Source organism: Colobus angolensis, unplaced genomic scaffold, assembly GCF_000951035.1.
Source record: "Colobus angolensis palliatus isolate OR3802 unplaced genomic scaffold, Cang.pa_1.0 Scaffold326, whole genome shotgun sequence".
Classification (NCBI taxonomy): domain Eukaryota; kingdom Metazoa; phylum Chordata; class Mammalia; order Primates; family Cercopithecidae; genus Colobus; species Colobus angolensis.
The window spans coordinates 25,444-48,082 of NW_012116555.1; the positions used below are offsets into that span (position 1 = coordinate 25,444).

Consider the following 22,639-nt stretch of genomic DNA (forward strand, 5'->3'; position numbering starts at 1 on the left):
CCAGGCAGCTAATGTAGGCAGGTCAGGGTTTGAACAAAAGTTCAACCATTATAATCAACTGCCTCCAACAGAAAGAAATCAATGGCCCGTACATGATTTCAAAACAAGATATGAAAAAATGCAGTGCCTTATTATTATTTGAATCAATAATGAAGGGAAAAAAATTTGACTTGAGCACCAGACAGGATTGTTTGTCATGTTGAACAAAGTACATTATGCCAGGAATGAATATTTTTGGAGAGAATATATGTATATATATTTGTATATGAATATTTAGATGTATATTCATAAGAATAATACTTTTTAAAATGCTCAACATCCCTAATCATTAGAGAAATGCAAATCAAAACCACAACGAGATACCATCTCACACACCAGTCAGAATGGCTACTAATAAAAAATCAAAAAATAACAGATGCTGGCGGGGTTATAGAGAAAAGGAAATGCTTATACAATGCTGGTGGGAATGTAAATTAGTTCGGCCATTGTGGTAAACAGTTTGGTGATTTCTCAAAGAACTGAAAGTAGAATTAGCATTCGATCTAGCAATCGCAATTTTGGATATATACACAAAAGAATATAAACCATTGTACCATAAATATACATGCATATATACACTCACTGCAACATTGTTCACAACAGCAAAAACATGGAATCAACCTAAATGCACAATGACAGTAGACTGGATAAAGATAATGTTGTACATATACACCATAGAATACTAGTCAGCCATGAAAAAGAATGAGATCGTGTCCTTTGCAGCAACATGGATGGAGCTGTAGGTCATTATCCTAAGCAAATTAACACAGGAACAGAAAACCAAATACCCCATGTTCTCACTTACAAGTAGGAGCTAAACTTTGAGTACATATGCACACAAAGAAGGGAACAACAGACACCAAGACCTACTTGAGGGTCGAGAGTGGGAGAAGGGCAAGGATAGAAAAACTGCCTATGAAGTACTGTGCCTATTACCTGGATGACAAAATACTCTGTAGACCAAACCTTTGCAATATACAATTTACCTATATAACAAATGTTAAGATAAAACTTAAAATGAAAGTTAAAAAACTAATACTTTTTAAAAGTCTAGAGATATTATGTTTATTGTTACTATAAGTAATCAATGCAGTCAAAATATTTTTTACTCACCCTGTTTAATTGAAATTTGTACCCCTTGGCCAGCACCTCCTAGCCCCTGGCAACCAACATTCTACTCTTTTTTCTATGACTTCAACGTTTTAGATTCCACAGATAAATATCGCAGTATTTGTCTTTCTGTACCTGGCTTTTTTCATTTAGCATAATGTCCTCTAGGTTGATCCACAAATGGCTAGGTTGTCACAAATGGCAAGATTCTCTTCTTTTTTAAGGTTAATAGTCCATTGTAAATACGTAGCACATTTTCTTCATTTATTCGTCTGTCAATAGACATTTAGGTTGTTTCTGTATCTTGGCTGCTATAAATAATGCCGCAACTAACATGGAAGCGCAGATATCTCTCTGAGATAGTGATTTCACTTCCTTTGGATATGCACGCAGAAGTGAGATTGCTAGATCATAAGATAGTTCTATTTTTAAAATTTTGAGAAAACTTTGTACTTTTTTTTTCATTATTATACTTTAAGTTCTAGGGTACATGTGCATAACGTGCAGGTTTGTTACATATGTATACTTGTGCCATGTTGGTGTGCTGCACCCATCAACTCGTCAGCACCCATCAATTCATCATTTATATCAGGTATAACTCCAAATGCAATCCCTCCCCTCTCCCCCCTCCCCATGATAGGCCCCAGTGTGTGATGTTCCCCTTCCCAAGTCCAAGTGATCTCATTGTTCAGTTCCCACCTATGAGTGAGAACATGCGGTGTTTGGTTTTCTGTTCTTGTGATAGTTTGCTAAGAATGATGGTTTCCAGCTGCATCCATGTCCCTACAAAGGACACAAACTCATCCTTTTTTATGGCTGCATAGTATTCCATGGTGTATATGTGCCACATTTTCTTAATCCAGTGTGTCACCGATGGACATTTGGGTTGATTCCAAGTCTTTGCTATTGTGAATAGTGCTGCAATAAACATACATGTGCATGTGTCTTTATAGCAGCATGATTTATAATCCTTTGGGTATATACCCAGTAGTGGGATGGCTGGGTCATATGGTACATCTAGTTCTAGATCCTTGAGGAATCGCCATACTGTTTTCCATAATGGTTGAATTAGTTTCCCACCTGTACTGTTTTTTACAATGGCTATACCCCCCAAAAAGATCAACTATGTGCCAGAATTGGTAGTTTACTTAGCTTGACAGTGGTGAATATTTCACAATGTATACATATGTCAAGTCATCAAGCTGTACACAATAAATACATATAATTTTAAATTGTCAACTATACTGCAATAAAGTTGGGGGAAAAATCCATCATAGTGGGCCAGGCGCGGTGGCTCAAGCCTGTAATCCCAGCACTTTGGGAGGCCGAGACGGGCGGATCACGAGGTCAGGAGATCGAGACCATCCTGGCTAACACAGTGAAACCCCGTCTCTACTAAAAAATACAAAAAACTAGCCGGGCGAGGCGGCGGGCGCCTGTAGTCCCAGCTACTCGGGAGGCTGAGACAGGAGAATGGCGTAAACCCGGGAGGCGGAGCTTGCAGTGAGCTGAGATCCGGCCACTGCACTCCAGCGCGGGCGACAGAGTGAGACTCCGTCTCAAAAAAAAAAAAAAAAAATCCATCATAGTTCCTTAAAAGTGGTTAGTCATAGCTGGTTAAATAAACATCATACTTAAACTGACACTTTACGTTAACTGACATATAACGTTAAATATTCTTCAAGTATATGAATTTAAATAACTGTGTAGTATTCCACTTTTTATGTGTACAATAATATCTTATACAAATTTCCTATTTTGGGACATTTATGTTGTCTCTAATGTTTTGGCAATTTAAACACAGCTGAGATAAACATTCTCACATACACATCTTTTTTTACATCTTTGATTATTTCTTTTATTTATTTACTTATTTAGTTTTTGAGACAGAATCTTGCTTTATCACTCAAACTGGAGTGCAGTGGCGTGAATATGGCTCACTGCAGCCTCGACCTTCTAGGCTCAAACAATCCTCCCACCTCAGCCCCCCGAGTAACTGATACAACAGGTGCATACCATCGCATCCAATTAATTTTTGTATTTTTTGTAGAGATGAGGTTTCACTGTGTTGCCCAAGATGGTCTCAAACTCCTGAACTCAGGCAATCCACCTATCTCAGCCTCTCAAAGTCCTAGGATTACAGGCGTGAGCCACCAGGCACGGTCTTCTGATTATTTCTATGAGATAGATTCCTAGATGTAGAATTACAGACAAAGGGTAGGGCTTTTAAAAATCATTATATCATATTAGCTTGTGATCAGGGCATGTCTACTAATAAGTTGTCTTTTCATGGACCTATCTTACTTTACTCATTGCTATTCTGTGAGTTTATATTCCCCTAGAAACCTATGAGTTTGTGAGTCTAAAGCTCCTTCCTAAACTGTTGTGAGTGTAGTCCTCAAAAGCTAACATGCATCTTCCCACAGTTCTAATTAAATTTGACTTGGAAATCAATAGTAAAGAGTAAAAATTTCTTTTTTCTCTATTTTTTCTTGGTGTTTTTATTTTTTTTTAACTAATCTTCATACTAATTTCATTAAAAATTTTTACTTTTGTAATATGAAACTAGAGATAAACAAAACTACTAAACAGGTTCTATCGTTACATAGAAATTACGCATCAATCAGTGACACCCCAAAATTTGAAGATAATTTGGCAAAAATATATCTGTGACCTACAGAGGAAACACAAGGCTAATTTTAAGAGTTGTGTTTATTTAATTATACAATTATTCGTTCCTTTAGTAAATACTGAATTTTTATCACGTACCAGATATCATGTTTCGTTTCTACAGATCATTTTGCCTTTTATATCTTTTTCTAAAATACTGAATTGTGTTTCTTTGAAGTAACATAAAAGTAGCATTTGTTCTTTAGACTAAGATTGTTTGTGTGAGTGCACATTTTCAATGTATCAGAAGATCATACTTTGTTGTTAAGAAAGATGCTATTTAAACTGATCTAGTTCTCCCCATCATGCATAGGATTTCTCTTCAGTAGAAAAGGCAAATACCATAAAGAGCGAATTGCATTAAGTTATTGCTTATAAGTGTAAGTTACCTGTGACTGTGGGGTAAAACCCAATTCTGACAGAGTTACACTTCTATCTGAAATTTCCAGGGAACTAGTTGATTTTGTTGTTTAAATCATCGTAACAAATCCATTCATGTGATTTGCCAGTTCGGGCTATGCAATTCTTAAAAAATAAGTGTTCAGTCACCAAATAAAAAGCAAAGTTACAACAGGATTTTATCTATATTGATTTCTCCACATCTTTAAAAGTATGCATACAAATGATCAAAGTGCATAAAAATGAGACTTAGTATTGTTTTGTATATAACAACGGTATTTTTTTGACAATATCAAAAAAAAATGTCTTTTAACTCTTGCCCTTCCTCCGATAGGATAAATCCTGATGATTCTCTCAGGGACCTCTAGTAGATGAGCTCGACACTCAAGAACCATAGCAGCTTCAAGGTAAAAGAAAAATTCCCAGGGAATCAGTGTCCCCCATTCCACACAGCAGAAATCTGCATCTCCCTCAGAACCTCAGGGTTTCTATTTGGGCTGGCCTTGGATAAAACTGTAAAGAAAACCAAGTTGTACTCTATTGCCCTTTTCTTGTCCCTTCATATCACTTCCCACTAGATCTTAACCTTAAACTTTCTGCCGTCTTCCCAGCCTCACGTACTCCAGTAACTATCCCAAGACATCTTGGTTCTAAACTAGGGGCCAGTATGTTGCTGTCTAAATTTTAAAAGGGACACTGGAAGATGGAACGATAAGCCCTAAAGGACAGAATCTCTTACTGATGCAATAGAACGACACTGATGTGACAGGTGCTGGGGGCAGTGTGTTATTTATGGACACAGAGCCCTTCCTTGCACCATGGAAGCAACTGTCCACTCTGCTTACTCTCAAGACCAGCTTTGTTTAGGACTCACAGCGATGGTTTCAATTTTGTTATGCCCAAGACAGCGTGTGAGGGTAGGTGGGGCAAACAGATCTGCATGTAAGCAGGAGTAAACCAACTAAACAATTCACGAGGAAGAAATTTGTATTCATCCTTTTTCAGGGAAAGGGAGAACCTTGGTTCCGTGCTGTGGGAGCTATTGTATTTCAAAGGAAGCTCTGACAGGTATCATAAATTTATCAGCTACCTTTACAGGAAGGCAATAGCTCAGATTATGGTTTGGAGGCAGTTTAGCAAAACTGATGCAAAAAGGTGTCATATACTCATGTTCACTCCTGCATCATACCTTGCAACATTACCAACCTCCTGACCATTTCAGTCAGGCACCAACTGGTATGTTGATCCTGTTGTTTGGCCTCCAAGGCAAAAAGTACAGAATGAAGGCAAGCTTAGGAACCTCAGACCACCCTAAGTAACATAAAGCCTTATTGCATGGAGCCAAAGAAAAAGATTTATGTGTCCCTGGAAGCTATTTTTTATTTTTGGAAGTGATTGTCATCAAAAGCTGGCTGTTAAAAGCAAGATCACAGTGTTTTCTTTTAAGGGCAACAGACTGTGAGATATTTTCCTCTAGCTTCTGAAAGACCTTAAAAGTGAAGGTATTGCCTGCTTGGTCCAGACTCTACTTATTAGTTCTGAGACATTTGGTGGGTCATTTAACCTCTTGAATCTGTAATACCTATAATATAGAATTGGAATGAGAATTTAAAACAAGGTAATGTATACAAAATGCTTTCCACAGTGCTTGAAACAAGGTGAGCACTTGATAATTTATAGTTATTATTACTATTGCCAAATGTATCAAAAAATTTACATGATCACCAAATTTCCTTTCCTCACTATCTGAATTAAGGATTTTACTTAGCCTATCTGTAAAATAAACTAATACTTATTGATATCTGAGGAATATGTTTGGCATTTAGCATTTAGGAATCCTTAATTTAGTGGTTTTTTACCAGGAGAACATGAAAAAACCTCTGAGATTCCATAAGTTCCCTAAAATTGCATGCAAAATTTTGAGTGGACATGTGTCCCTCTGGAGAGAGAATACATAGCTTTCATCAAATGTTTTCATGACCCTAAGCAAGGTTAACCAGTGCTTTGAATGAAGAGGCTGATGGTACAATATGATTGCATCAGTTACTTTGTAAATCAGCTACTTATGGAGAAAAAATGATTTCTCTTTTATTAAGAGTCAGTTTCTCTAGGCCAGGCATGGTGGCTGATGCCTGTAATTCTAGCACATTGGGGGGCCCATCTATGCTAAAACTACAAAAATTAGCCAGGCATGGTGGCCAGTGCCTATAATCCCAGCTACTTGGGAGGCTAAGGCAGGAGAATCGCATGAATCCAGGGGGCGGAGGTTGCAGTGAGCTGAGATTGTGCCATTTCACTCCAGCCTGGGCAAAAGAGCAAAACTCCATCTCAAAAAAAAAAAAAAAAAAAGTCAATTTCTCTAGACTGAGAAGCGAGACACCCATACATATATCTTAAAGATGTTCAAATGTTGTCTGGCCTTTCCTCATGCTTCTGAGTAGTGCTTTATAGAAATAATTTCCCATAGACTGTTGCTGGCCCTTAGGTAGGATTGAGTCCTAGCCACTCAAAGAGGTTTAGATAAATAAGTTACTTTTTTTTTCTTTTTTTTCTTTTTTTTTTTCTTTTTGAGACGGAGTCTCGCTCTGCCACCCAGGCTGGGGCACAGTGGTGTGATCTCTGCTCACTGCAAGCTCCGGCTCCCAGGTTCATGCCATTCTCCTGCCTCAGCCTCCCGAGTAGCTGGGACTACAGGCACCCACCACCACGCCCAGCTAATTTTTTTGTATTTTTTTAGTAGAGACGGGGTTTCACTGTGTTAGGCAGGATGGTCACGATCTCCTGACCTCATCATGATCCACCCGCCTCGGCCTCCCAAAGTGCTGGGATTATAGGCGTGAGCCACCGTGCCTGGCCAGTTACTCTTATTTATGAGAGAACACAGGCTCCATAGAGAACTGAGCTGGTCTTAGATAAATAAGTTACTCTTATTTATCTAAAGGATAAATTTGTGTGAGGTTTAGATAAATCAGTTACTCTTCTCTTGCCTTTATCATTGTGTCTTGATGTCTTTAAGTACATTCCAGTAATGCTCCTTTGACTGACTGCCTGGCACCTTAGTACACCTGCATACAGATCTTCACTTCATCTCAAGCTTTCAGGAAAAGGCTGCAGTCACCTGTGCTAGATTGGAGTTGTTCTGCATAGAAAGTGTTCCCTTCATTTTAACCCTACGGTCATTAGAAATACCAAACAGGAACCTAGGTAACTTCCTATGTGATAGTAGGGCAAAAAAACAAAAACAAACAAACAAACAAAAAACATTGAAATAAAATACTTTCCACAGACCAGCTCAGTTCTCTATGGAGTCTGTACTCTCTCATACACTGAAAGCCCAAATTTCAAACAGGGTTAGATTTAAGCTGGTGATTTAAATAGGTGAAGGGCTCTGTATCCTATTACTAATCCCAGAGCCATACAATCCCCCCATCACCCCAGTAATATCACTGAGAAAGTCACCAGGCGAGGTCACAGGTTGAACTTTGTCATCTACTGGTGCTGGCTGACAGACTCAGTACTTGTCTGCTAGTAATGAGTCAACAACTTTTATTCCAGTGACCACAGACAGCAGCTGTTTGCTATAGTTGACAAGGAGTAAGAATAGAGGGAAAAGATAGAAAAAAGAAAAGAGATTTTGTTTCTTCTCAGAAAACTAATGGTCCAAGTGAAAACACAAACACAAGTATGTAAAGAACTTGTAAAGCAAATACAGAATGAGTGAGTATAAACCAAGACATTGGAAAAATATTACATAAGAGGAGATATTCGCAGATTAAGACAGCTAGAGAGGAACTGAAGAATGACACCAAGGGTTTCCACAGGAGGAATGTCTTGTGCCAGCCTTGACACAGTGTGAACCATGGGTGGGGATCAGCTGAGAGGACCTCGTGAATAAAGGGGAATATTATGGAAAAGAACAGAAGAGAGACAAATGAAGCTAAGCACAGAGTGAACGATCAAATTTGTTTAGTTAGAAAAAAGAGAAACTCCATATCCGAAGGAAATGATCAGTTCTAAGAACAAAGAGGAGCCTGGATTATGGTTCAATGCTCACTTATTAATTCATTAATTCATTTATTCAACACATATTTAGACAGCACGAACCAGGAGATGATGCTTCTCTTGGCACTGAGGTCACAGACTAATTCCCTGCTATTCCTGAGTTACATTCTAAGGAGAGGAGACACACAGTGAACCAATAAACAATACATTAAAAAGCAAAATACCATTTACGTCTACGTGGTGAGTAAGATCTCTAGTGTGGCTTTTGAGGAGACTGAGATACCACAGTGTGAGGCTTGGTGGAGCATGGTGACTATCTCGTGTGTGGTCTCTGAACATTAGCACTGTTCTATACCTTTTGTTCTGAGCTGATATTAAGGCCACTGCTATAGAACAATGAACAATTAATCATAATATTGTCAATGAGTTCTGTCCACAGGTTAGAGGCCTTGGATGTTAGCATTTATTATCCAATTATCCAACCTTGAGGAAGAATGAGAAGAGGTAAAGCATGTGTCAACTGTGTTTTGGAAATTGCCTGCAGAGTACTCTTTTGTTTTTCTCTCATTCAGAAGACATACTATAAAGTAAAATTTCATATACAGACTACAAAAGGCTTGAAAAGTACCACCAATCAAAGATAATTTCATATTAGCCAGTCAACTCAGCTATAGAAATTTTATCTCTATATTTACTAAATGTCCTCTCTAAATAAAATAAAGCAATTAATTCAATAGTAAAGAGTAAGATAGTAAATTCATTCTCCTAATTTGATATCTGGGAGAAATAAGCAAATGAAGACTAATTTACATTTTTCTGTACTCTCTTCAGCGAGATGGGCCAGTCAAGAGCAGTGGCTTGTAACAGAACTGTGTAAGGGAGTTAAGAGGGACTCTATAGGAGGGCTGGTTTCTGGTCTATGGATGAAGTTAAAATGGTCCTTATCACAATGTTCAAATGATGCTCTGAGACCAATCAGACTTTGCAGTTGACCATTAATGGTTTGTAAAGAATGTAAAAGGGGCCAGGCACGGTGGCTCACACCTGTAAACCCCAGCACTTTGGGAGGCCAAGGCGGGCGGGTCACAAGGTCAGGAGTTTGAGACCAGCCTGGCCAACATGGAGAAACCCCGTCTCTACTAAAAAAATATGAAAATTATCCTGGCATGGTGGCGTGCACCTGTAATCCCAGCTACTCAGGAGGCTGAGAAGGAATATTGCTTGAATCCAGGAGGCAGAGGTTGCAGTGAGCCAAGATCACACCACTGCACTCCAGCCTGAGTGACAGAGCAAGACTTCATCTCAAAAAAAAATAAAAAAGAATGTAAAAAGATGACTGTTCTCCATTACAGCCACTATCCATCTTATCCTCATTGGATCAATTTTTAAGTTTTTAATGTGCTATGTACACACTCTCCAAGAAAGCTAATGGGCCAAAATTGGCATCAATCAGAAGCTCAGGAAAAAGTGAATTCTTATTAGCCCAACTGCAACTATTACTGAAAAACACAAAAGTCAAAAGTTAGAAAGAGAAATGCTCAAAGGGCAGGTTATTAAAGGTTTCAACAGTTAGACCATTTAAGTTAATAAAATCAACCTCACATGTAATGTGGATTAAAATGTTACCCGCATTTGTATTTGTTAACCAGGGAAACAAAAATGCATTTTAGTTTTTCACTATGCATTTTTCATGTTTATTCTGTGTACTGTTTTGGGTCATTTGTTGATAATAAGAACTCGTCTCCTTCAAAATTATACGCAGGAATGGATACTAATGATGACCCTGATGAAGACCATCTTACAAGTTATGATATTCAGCTAAGTATTCAAGAATCCATTGAAGCCAGCAAGACTGTGCTTTATCCTGAAAGGTAGTACTCAAACCAACTATCCTCAGCACAATTTCTTTATGGCATTCATTTTGTTGTGAGATAAAATGAACACCATTTCCTAATTCCTTCTCTAGGAAAACTGACCTTTCCTTTCTGATAGGGAATCTAACAGCTTTCCAAGAGCCACTGTACATAAGTTTTAGCAATCTGATCTTCCACAAATCCTCACCTCATGTAGAGAACAGGAAAAACCCTATGTGGAAAATTCCTAGATGAATTTGGTTGTATAGAATTGCCTATTTTCTAAATTAATATAGATTCAAAAAGGGTAATGAGTAATTTGAACATATTTGCAAGTACAGTTTATACAATAAATAGACAGACAGGTTGGTATACAGAGATCTGTATACTCTAGAGCTCATTCTGCTACTGATTCAGCTAACCCTTTATAGGTAATGTATTCCATTGTTGTTTGTTTAAAATATGAAGAATAATGCTAAACCACGTAGCCCATTAGTTAATGAATGAGAGAAGAGTTGCAGGTTTTTATTTTATATGACAAAGTAATATACAAACTACCACCTATTTGATTATCTACTATCTAAATGACAAGAATTAATAAATTAAAATATACCTAAAAGTGATGTATTATGTAGGTAGGATTTATTGAGTCTAAAACTGCAAAAGTAAATTTCTTTCTTAAAAAAAGACATTATACATCTGACAGAAATAAACTAGTTTACCTTTACTTTTTGTTACAGTGTTTAAAATCTTGTATTCTGGAATTTAGTAGTACTTTTGAAGAGATCCAGTGTTTAAAAATGGTTGCTTTTGAGCTTTGAAAAAATAGACGTAGTGCATTGAAATGTCTACGTCTGAAATGTCTGAAATGTCTCCCTTATCTCCAACAAGCTTTAGAACTTTAGAGCTCCCTGGAAGGCATTCACAACCCTGGTATGCCAGCAAATGTTTCTGCTTAACAGAGTTAAGTAAATTTGTTATGGAATTCCTTCTTTCCACTTAACAAACACACACACCAGAAAACTTCCATGAGGATTTAAATCATGACCTGCTGGGCCAGTGATTGGGAGTTTGTTTAGTAAATGACCTGCCTATTTTCACATGTGGAACAGTTAATTTAAAACTCACATATGTAGTTTAGACCATAAGCTCCCAAGTAAGTACCTTATTAGCAATTATTAAGTTCAAAGCAATAAACATTTTTTGAGCATAGAATTTTTAAAATTAGAAAAAGCCCTAGAGATCTGTTAATTCCATCATTTTTCAGATGAAGAACCCACATCCAGAAAGGCTAACTGGCCTCCCCAGAATCACAAAATCAGGTTAGGATCTGAACCTAGCTCTTCTGAATCTGACTCCAATTGTTTACTCCTTTTTTATTGCTTTGAGATCTCTCAGAGATAGCATTGCACTCTTCTATTTCACCATCTTCACTAATATTCTTAGATCAATGCATTGTAAATATACTCTGTGTCTGACTCCCGTACATTTACTTTTTTAAGGAGATAAAATCAGTTGTATGCGTCTCCTTTGGATCTTGATTATTAAAATTAAGTTTAAAAATGCAATATAAATTAAAATATTTGGTTCCTTGAAATATATCACTAGTATCTAGTATAAATATGGTTTTTCTTTATCTCATAGATTTGTACCCCTAAGTGGTCAAAACAGAAAACTTGTGGAGGCCATCAAACAAGGTAAATGAGTGTACCATCCACAGTGGGATGGACTGGAGATTCCACCTTACAAAAACAGAGATTAGTCATCAGTCGATGTGTTTAATTTAGGTCACATTCTTGAGCTCCAGGAGTATGTAAAATATAAATATGCAGTGGATGAAGCTGATGAAAGAGGATGGTTTCCATTGCATGAAGCTGTTGTTCAACCCATTCAACAAATACTTGAGATTGTTCTGGATGGTAAGAGAACATAAAACATGTTTGACCAAACCATGGCAAGAATATTGACATGTTGATGTTATAAGTGTTTTCAGTGAACATAACTAGCAGAAAGAAAAGGTGGATTAAAATATTATTTGGAATTTGAAAAAGGCAGCACCCCTGTTTTAAACTCAGAGTATAAAAATTAGGACATTTTTTGACATTCGGGGTTTACCTTTTGCATCCTTTTACCTATGAATGAGACACAGGTTGGTGGAAAGGTGTGGTTATCACATAATAGTGATAAAAGTTTCTATATATCATGAAGTAATTGAGTTATATATAACACTCTTTTCTTTTGGAAGTCAATTTTAAATTTTTCATTTTGAACTATCTCTTGAGTTAACAGTTTCCAAAAGATTCTTATATAGTGCAACAGGGAGTACCGAAAATATTTGTCTTTACATTACATTGTTTTTTTCCTTAATGTAAACATTAAAAAATGTTGTGGTAAATCAAGCCAGTGTTAAATATTAACAATAACTTTTATGTTCTAACAGTGTTTTCACATCTTAGCATCTTACAGAACACTTTTGATAGTGCCCTATTGTTCAACTTTTACTGTTGCATGACAGCTTTATGTTCTGGGAGATACACACTTGATTATTAGCCAGCCATCTAGAAAACCAGACAGCTAGACAGACAGATCTAGATGATGTTAAGGATCATTTTGACACAATGATACCTACATTCAAGTACATTCTCATTCCCACATTGACAGACTGCATTTCACAAAAAACAATTTCAGTTACAATATAAATTATAATACAAAGGATTGAAGCACTGTTTTGTAATGTATCAAGAAATGAGACCTAGTGCGCCATTTTCAAAAAAGCAGCTAGAAACAGATTTTGGTTTTCTAGCTGTCAATTTGATTAGCAACTCCATGTGCATGTACTTTATCCTCACTGTCATTTGGTAAACTTTTGTCAAAGTCTTTTCATTTTCATCAATTGACTTTGTTCAATCTGATGTATATAATATTGGGTTGCTCTGATTTGTTTGATATCCTGTCAGTGAGTATTTTCAACTTTTCAACATAATGCTTTCATGTCACAGCATCCTATAAGACACTCTGGGAGTTCAAGACCTGTGATGGAGAAACACCCTTGACTTTGGCAGTCAAAGCTGGTCTGGTGAAAAATGTAAGAACTTTATTAGAAAAGGGAGTGTGGCCCAACACAAAAAATGACAAAGGAGAGACCCCCCTTCTAATTGGTAAATGACCTTTTTTTCTAGAACTTTTACCGTTTGAAACAAATAATAACTATTTATTGAAAATCACTGTATAATGGCTAAAATTGTGATCTCAGTTCCTTCCATTCCCTGAGCTACTTGCTTAACCCCCATGTCTTCTGACCTATGATTTTGTTTCCCTATCCTACAAGGATGTGAAATATGAAAGATGGCTATATCCTTCAGTATCCAGTTGTAGAGATTGCAACTAACCAGGAGGGATCGGAATTAGTTTTTTGAAGCCAGAGATAGCAATTTTAAAGGAATATTCTCTAGATGGGATCCAGTTGTAAAGAGGGTTGCACGTGCAATATGTAGCCAGAAGCAAGAGGTGGAAAGGGATTCCAAAGGGAGAGATCAAGTTCACATCAGACTGATCAGGCAAAGCTGGAAGGAAGGGGAGGCAGCAGATTCTGAGCACACAGACGCAGAGCATGGCACCTATGAGGGGTACACTGTGACACAACAAGGGAAGAATGGGAAATGTGAACGTGACATTTACCAGCTCTGTCTCGTATATCCTGCTATTTGTTGAACAATAAGAATTGGCAAGTCTGTTTGTGAAAGGAGAGAGTGATAAGATTAACTCCAAATGACCCAGAGATAACATTTCCTTTCTCTTAGGGACATAGGGTGGTGGAGTAAGAATTTGGTGTTGGCACGGAGATTACTGGGCTTAAATCTTAGCTGTGAATTGCAGTCATGGGCCTCAGTTTTCTCAAGTGTAAAAGGAAATACAACACCTACCATGCAGAATTGTGATTAAAAATTAGAGAAAAAATATATAAAAGCTTTCACATGTAATAGATGCTCAAGAGGGAAGAGCCATTATGAAGTTGTCTGTGTGGCAGGAGGAGGAGAGGGAAGAGCAGCAGGAGCAGGAGGAGAGGGAGGACAGGACATAAGATTATTTACCAGCAATCACAGAGGAAGACATTTAAGGTCATAGCTAGTTAAGAACCATCACAGCTCCTGTTCACAGAGGAATCACTTTTAAAAAATTAAGCAGCCTGAATATTAAGAAAATCTGAATATTGTTAAGCAAACTTGGATAAATCATGAACATTAGTAAAATATTTATATTTGATGGCATTGATTCAACAATACCAATGCAAAAAACATGGTTAAGAAGTCACATTGGACAGGCGTGGTCGCTCACGCCTGTAATCCCAGTACTTTGGGAGGCCGAGGAGGGCGAATCACAAGGTCAGGAGTTCGAGACCAGCCTGGCCAGCATGGTGAAACCCCATGTCTATTAAAAACACAAAAACAAAAATTAGTTGGGCTTAGTGGCAGCTGCCTGTAATCCCAGCTACTTGGGAGGCTGAGGCAGGAGAATCACTTGAACCTGGGAGGTGGAGGCTGCAGTGAGCCGAGATCGCACCACTGCACTCCAGCCCGGGTGACAGAGAAAGATTCCGTCTCAAAAAAAAAAAGAAGTCACATTAAGCCAGAGACTGTCCTGGGCAGTGTGGATATAAAGATGAATGGACTAATCTTCCTCCTCTCAGAGTCTAGGAGGAAAGTTAAATGTAATTTAAATGGAAAATTAGTGTTATAAGTTCTATAATAAAGTATGTATTTAAATTACATTAGGAGAATAAAAGAGCAGTAAATCTGTGAAGGCTTCGAAGAGCCTTGCTCTTGGATTGTCTTGAGGGTTGTATAGGGGAACATCAGCAGACAGGAGTGGCAGACTCCGAGGCAGGTGTTCTGCCCCAATATAGCTTGCTCAGTGAAGACGGTCTCCACAGCGTGGTGTCATTTTGGCCTGGTTCCTTCCTTCTTGCCTACTTTTTGTTGAGACAGAGTCTCACTCTGTCGCCCAGGATGGAGTGCAGTGGTGCAATCTCGGCTCACTGCAAGCTCTCCCTCACGGGTTCACACCATCCTCCTGCCTCAGCCTCCCAAGTAGATGGGACTACAGGTGCCCGCCGCCACACCCGACTTATGTTTTGTATTTTTAGTAGAGACAGGGTTTCACCGTGTTAGCCAGGATGGTCTTGATCTCCTGACCTCATGATCAGCCTGCCTCAGCCTCCCAAAGTGCTGGGATTACAGGCGTGAGCCTGGCCCCTTCTTGCCTACTCTTGCTCCATGTCAGAGCTTTCAGCCTTCACAAATTCAGATAAGATGGGAAAAACAATCTAATCCATATAGTTAGAATACAGACAAAGCTTCTGTAACAAAAACCAAAAACAGATCCACAAAGCAAACAAATAAACAAGAATGACTTAAAGAGAAAGAAGTCATTTCTCTCTCACACATTGCAGAATGGCCCAGGGTTGTGAGGGTGGCTCTATCAACATTACAGTGTGTTTCCAAGGTTGCTCCCAATGTCACCATTTTCCAGGCAGCAGGAAGGAGGAAAGAGGAAGCTCTAGGCAAGCATCTTCAATTTAAAAAGATGACCTGGACAGTGCACATGGCCTTTCCCCTCATGTCCCATTAGCTCAGATTTTGTCACAATGCCACCACACCTTGGGGCAAAGGAGGCCAGGACATTTAGTGTCTACCTGGATGGTCTGTGGCCAGCTAAATACTTGGGGCCTCTGTGGCTAAAAGGAAAAGGGGAAGCATAAATACTGAGAAACCAATGATAGTCTCTGCATACATTTTAACCTGACTTTGAATCAGTCACATGACACTTTTCATAAATAAACCAGAACTCTTTTCCTGAGTAGGCTCTATAGATATTAAACAGAATATGTATATGTGGGTGTTGATTCACCACTAGTAATGTGGCCTGTTTTTTTTTTTTTTTTTTTTTGTGACTGAGTCTTGCTCTGTCGCCCAGGCTGGAGTGCAGTGGCGCGATCTCAGCTCACTGCAAGCTCCGCCTCCCGGGTTTACGCCATTCTCCTGCCTCAGCCTCCCAAGTAGCTGGGAGCTGGGACTAGAGGTGCCCGCCACCACACCCGGCTAATTTTTGGTATTTTTAGTAGAGATGGGGTTTCACCATGTTATCCAGGATGGTCTCGATCTCCTGACCTTGTGATCTGCCCTCCTCGGCCTCCCAAAGTGTTGGGATTACAGGCATGAGCCACTGCACCCGGCCCATGACCTATATTATTTTTTAACGCCCAGAATAGGCCACAGAGTATTTGCGACAACATCTGTGTTGTTTCTATAGATCACCTTGAATTTCTGCACAAAAAGGATACACTTCCAGAATTGTTTACTGCTTCACTTTGCAAATAGAGAATTATTCTCCACTTGTAAGTTTCAATCCACTTATTTCTTAAAGGACAACTAAGCTGTGATTATCACTCCTTGTTTTCTTTTGGCTTCATTTATATTTTTCTTTAATGCTTAAGGCCTACAACAGAGCAGTAAACATTTACATGCATTTCAAAGTTCCGTGGTGGTTTCATTCTCTGTACTAGCAATATCTAAAGTGTAGGAAAGGAATTCTATCACTGAATTATCAGAATTGAAATAGAATTAATTTTAGGAAATAAAGTGTTTTTAAAACTAAGTGGTAAGATCAAGAGAGGACTACAGTCTCCATGAAGTTAATATTCTGGAGGTGCTCGTGTATGTCCTCATCAGCCACACATCTGGGGAAGAGGGACTTTTCCTGGGTTACCTTAATCAGCACCTTTGTTGTGGAAGCCATGCCAAGTCTTCTTGGGTTTTATAGGAAAATGGATTATTCATGGCACTTCCTCAGTTTGTTCTTCAATCTATGGTCTTCTTTGGGATTTGCTATTCAGAGTCCCTTAACTTGTAGAGGAGAGATAAGAGGGAAAAAAGTATTGTCTGTACAATGCCATGTTACTTTTTCTTATCCTAATGCCATCATCCTTCTCTCTATTTATGAGATACCCTTAGAGGGCCAAGAAAAAAATCATTTTTGGTCCCTATCAGTCATCTGGCCCTTCCATATTTAAGGTAATTTAATGTACTACAGTCATGTTATACAGTTACTTGCTGAATGGTAGATACCTGATTTGTGACGATCTGACACTTATTAAAGGTTTTTGCACTTGGACTCCTTCTCTACCCACTCCCCTGGAGTTGGTGTCACCTTTCCCTAGTTGGATAGGCACAAGCTGATCCTGGCCAGTGGAGCCCAGAGTAAGGAGGATGCTCAGGGATCATCTGGAATAACGCTTCAGTCCCACTGCCCCCCATTCCTGATGGCCTTACGCCATTCACAGATCAGTTCATTTTGCTTCAGACATTTTCTTTCTCACAAATCAATACACATCCTCTTCACTCCATTTCCGCTTTTAATCCACCAGTCCTTGTCAAGATAATCAAGATAACCCTTTCCTATCATCTATGCAAAATTCTTAATCTAATTCCCTAAACTCTTCAACTTAAAGTCAGTTTTAAGCATTACTATTGAAGCTATACATTTAAAAACTTAATAAAGAATTTGAAGATTCCTGAAAAAAATTCTAAAGAATTCTAAATTTTAGAATTTTAAGTTCTAGAGAAAAAAATTTATATATAATATGTAAATATATATATCCATATGTAAAACAAGACATTTTAAAATTATTTTACTTAATCAGTTAAGTTACACCAGTACCGTGCTTTATGAGTTTTCATTATTTCAGTCATTTATTGCTTAAGAATATCTTCGTGAGTTAGCTTGCAAGGGGTTTCCTACTATTTGCATTATTCTTTCTGTGGGAAATATATTCTTGATTTCAAAAAACTAAATTGGAAGTGGAGTTACGATTTTTTAAAAACTATTTTAAGTTGAAGATGACACATTTATGCAGTTATTTTCATGAAGAGAAACTACTTTAATCAATATGTTTTCTGAGTCAGACAAAAGGTTAAAAGATGATGGGGTAAGAGGCTCATTATTTTAATACATTTTTTCTCTAATTATAAAAACTGCCATCAGAGCAAGAAGATCCATGAGGATCTCTTAGTTTGTTTAGCTTACGTGATGTTTGCTCTGCAATAACACCAGCTAGCATGAGGTAATTCACTGTAATTAGAGCTGCCAGTGACAGTTGGGCAATTCAGAGGAGGCACTTGTCAACAGGTTCTACTTTAGACAAGAAGAGGGAGAAAAACTGGAATCTCCTGCAGGGAAATCTTGCCTGCTCCCAAATGAAGTAGGCAAAGTTTGTCTTCACCCTCCCATTACTACATTGGGAGCTGCTTTCCTCGCCTTGACTTTAGATCCTTTCTGCATTCTGCCTCCTGGTTACCCCAGAATGTTCTATGCGGCCTCACATCTTCTTCTACATTTCCCAGTATAGGCCCAGACTTTGAGTCTCTCTTTAAATAGAAGGTAGCATAGGCTTCTTCTCTAGGCCATAAACTCTATGAGTGAGATCCAAATCTGTCTATTCTTCCTGTTGTCCACAGAGCATAACACAGAGCCTTTAGTAGAACCAGCCGTATTAACTGAATAGTAAATGAGCGAGTGAATGAATGAATGAGTGAATGTAACTGTGTATATCGTCATTTGTAGGAGGTAGCACTCATCCTAATCTGTTTTTTAATAAGATTTTACTTACAAGGAAAAAAAGTTACATTTTTAGAAGTGTATACATCTAAATGGGCACAATCTCTTAATAATCCAAAAGGGGAAAAACCTAACAGTATAATTTCAGCCATTAGAGACAAGCAGAGAGGGAGAGAGACAACTGATTTGGTGAACCTCCTTAATTGTACTGCATTAACCCTCACTTCACTCACTGGGAGCAGCTGGCCTATGTAGATTCTAAACAATCTTATTGATAATCACCCATTAAAAATGTAAGAAAGAGGGCCGGGCGCTGTGGCTCACGCCTGTAATCCCAGCACTTTGGGAGGCCAACGCGGGCAGATCATGAGGTCAGGAATTTGAGACCAGCTGACCAACATGGTGAAACCCTGTTTCTACTAAAAATATAAAAATTAGCCAGGCTTGGTGGCATGTGCCTGTAATTCCAGCTACTCAGGAGGCTGAGGCAGGAGAATTGCTTGAACCCAGGAGGTGGAGGTTGCAGTGAGCTGAAATTGTGCCATGGCACTCCAGCCTCAGTGACAGAGCAAGAGTCTGCCTCAAAAAAAAAATAAAAAAATAAAAAAAGGCAAAGAAAAGAGAAAGAAAGAAAAAGGAAAGAAAGAATATATATATATATATAAGAAAGACAAGTTCATTCAATACTTACTACTATCTTTTGTAGCGAGGGAAAAAACCCTGTTTCTATAGGGGAAACCTGATGAACATTATTTACATATGAGGTTCCCGGATCCTAGGAGCAATAGAATAATAATAATAGTCAATTACTGAGCTCCTGTTATATACTAGGTACTACACTGAGAATTTTACATATATTATTTAATTTGTACAACCCAACAACAAATGTTATTTCCATTCTGTTGGTGAAGAAATTAAAGTTTAGAAAGAGGGCACACAGCATCCTATCCTAGTAATATATGTTATTTTCTGTGAAACTCTTACCCCTCCTCCAGGTCTTAAAGGAAAGGTAGTGTCATCTTGTAAACTTATATTTCACAAATATAAACTTGGGTATGAGAAATAGAAGGGATATGAGAAATACATTATTTTCCTTGTAGAAAAAAAGTTACTAGCTAGTCTCTATTTTAATATTAAATTCAGTAATTAGTTTAATACCACCTAAAGTATTTGTGTTAATATACTTACTGTTGTTTTTAACAATCATTTTCAAGCTGTCAAAAAGGGCTCCTATGACATGGTATCAACTCTGATCAAACACAACGCTAGTCTGGACCAGCCCTGTGTCAAGCGATGGTCAGCAATGCATGAAGCAGCCAAGCAAGGCCGAAAAGATATCATATCTCTGTTGCTAAAACACGGAGGCAATGTCCACCTGAGAGATGGATTTGGAGTCACACCATTAGGCGTTGCTGCCGAATATGGTCACTGTGACGTGTTAGAACATCTAATCCACAAAGGTATGTGAAAAGGAGTTACATTTTCCTGACTTCTGTCCTGCCTCTTGAACTCTCCTTTTCTCCATTCCTCACTCTTCCTCCCCTGAATGTAACTAGGGGAGCTCCTCTTCCTCTGCTAAATGGAACTTAGCATCAGGTTTTCCCATCTGGTCCCTTGATAGACCCTTATTATACAACTGAGCTAAGCCCTATGCATTGTGACCTGCACATTTACAAGCCCAGTCCTGATTGCTCTCGAGAAAGACAGTTCAGTCTGCACATAGATGGCTCATCAGGGCCTCATGTTCATCTTCTCCTAAACTGAATTCTTCCTGTTTTTCCACTTTTCTGATGTAATAATTTCTCTTGACAGGATCAAAAGTTTGGGTTTATCTCTAATTCCTCCATCACTTGCTTTCCTAAATCCAATCAGTTGCAAATTCTTGCAGCGTTTCTCTCGTCCTCTCATTGCAATCCATCTGCCATCCTGATCAGGTCCCTCAGTCCTCCCTGGACCAGTGCAAATACTTTCTAACCATTTTCTGGGTTTCTAGTCTCCCATCAGAGAATCACAGTACATACTGCAACTTGTCTTCCCTCCCTAAAGGACAGCTACAATAGTGTCAACTATCCAAAAAATAATCCCTATTGCATCATCTCAAATTGTTTTACCACGTTTATCCCTCACTGCTCCCATCTTGTATCCCACACTCCAGTCAAAATACACTAGCAATATTCCCAAACATACCTTACATTCCTTCTCTCTGGGTTTGGGTCAGGTCCTTGCCTTCATCTCTTCAGCACAATTCAAAGTCAATCTCTTGAGACACCTCCTCCCTAAATTCTTTCCTAATTCTTCCCAACAGATTGTGACGTTGCCCTCCTTTAAACTCTCCAGGTGCTTTATACAACTGCAGAACCATGAGTTAAGGAGACCTAACTCCTAAACGAGTTAAGCCACTGCTCACTGTGAGACCCTAGCCTTGCTCCTTCAATATCTGGTTCTCAGCGTCCTCATCCGCAAACGAACGCTAGCACCACATGCTCCCCAGTGATTCCCTATGGGAAAAAGACTAACATTTATGAGGTCTCCCAATACAAGCACATTTAAGTATCAAATAAGCCCTGTGAAGTAAGCTGCATTAATCATTCACAGATGTGGAGATGGAGGTGCACGGAAGTGAATGGCTGGCCCCCAGCTCTCACCATAAGCAGCAGAGCCCCTGTCCCCTATATCATGTCTCCTTGTCTTAATGTCAGTGTCACTGGAATATCATACAGTTTGTGCTGTCTGATATTTTGTTTCATTTTCCCTCTAAGCTCCTTAGAGTAGTCACACTTATTCTTCTTAGGGTCACACACTGATTGCACATAAGAGGGCAATAAAGTATTTGTTAATACTTTATTAACTGTAAGTATTTGTTAAGTTAAACTAGAGGGGTCCAGGCGCCATGGCTCATGCCTATAATCCCAGCATTTTGGAAGGCCAAGGTGGGTAGATTACTTGAGGCCTAGAGTTCGAGACCAGCCTGGCCAACATGGCAAAACTCTGTAGTGGTACACACCTGTAATCCCAGCTACTCAGGAGGCTGAGGCAGAAGAACTGCTTAAACCCAGGAGGTGGAGGCTGCAGTGAGCTGAGATCACACCACTGCCCTCCAGCCTGGTCGACAGAGCGAGACTGCGTCTCAAAAAACACAAAACAAAACCAAAAAACCAAAAAACTATTGTCTTTAAATTAAAAAGTCTAATGAGCCTTTTTTGGAAGAATTTGCCTGTCAAGAAAATTGACTTCATTTCTCCCATGATTTTTGGCCCAAAGATTTTCTAATAAAACAAAGCATGATACATTCATGACTGTTTATTAAAAATATAGAAAACATAGAGGCCTTTAATTCTGTACTTTTTAAGTCCTAACCAGAAAGGAACACAACAGGCTTTGTGGGGGGTGTTTGTTTGTTTGTTTGTTTTTGAGATGGAGTCTCACTCTGTTGCCCAGTCTGGAGTGCAGTGGCGTGATCTCAGCTCATCACAACCTCTACCTCCCAGTTCAAGTGATTCTCCTGCTTCAGTCTCCTGGGTAGCTGGGACTACAGGCATGTGCCACCACGCCCAGCTAATTTTTGTATTTTTAGTAGAGACAGAGTTTCACCATGTTGGCCAGGCTGACCTCGAACTCCTGACCTCATGATCCGCCCACCTCAGCCTCCCAAAGTGCTGGGATTACAGGCGTTAGCCACTGCACCCAGTCCCACAACAGGTTGTTTTTAAGGGGATTGTTTAAACAATACCATCCAGTTATCATCATGCCACGTGTTTTATACTGCCAGGTGGTGATGTGCTTGCTTTGGCGGATGATGGCGCGTCGGTGCTGTTTGAGGCAGCAGGAGGTGGCAATCCCGACTGCATTTCCCTCCTGCTGGAATATGGAGGAAGCGGAAATGTACCTAATCGAGCAGGGCATCTTCCTATACACCGAGCTGCCTATGAGGGGCATTATCTGTGAGTGATAAA

At 38.9% G+C, this 22,639-nt stretch overlaps 1 protein-coding gene across 2 annotated transcripts in view; it reads left to right on the forward strand.

The window, feature by feature from the left end:
- The first annotated feature begins 4,550 nt into the window (after positions 1-4,550).
- The window catches only part of ASB15 (ankyrin repeat and SOCS box containing 15), a 28,419-nt gene continuing 10,330 nt past the window's right edge, over positions 4,551-22,639 (forward strand). Inside the window, exons 1-8 of one of the 2 annotated variants that reach the window (XM_011951736.1) lie at positions 4,587-4,625; positions 7,774-7,900; positions 9,983-10,091; positions 11,718-11,770; positions 11,861-11,992; positions 13,073-13,231; positions 19,901-20,146; positions 22,456-22,627. In XM_011951736.1, coding sequence (XP_011807126.1) covers positions 9,985-10,091; positions 11,718-11,770; positions 11,861-11,992; positions 13,073-13,231; positions 19,901-20,146; positions 22,456-22,627 — 869 coding nt within the window. In that variant the 5' untranslated portion in view covers positions 4,587-4,625; positions 7,774-7,900; positions 9,983-9,984. Of the gene's footprint in view, positions 4,626-7,773; positions 7,901-9,982; positions 10,092-11,717; positions 11,771-11,860; positions 11,993-13,072; positions 13,232-19,900; positions 20,147-22,455; positions 22,628-22,639 lie in introns of both variants that reach the window. The other variant, XM_011951737.1, reaches the window with a different exon arrangement.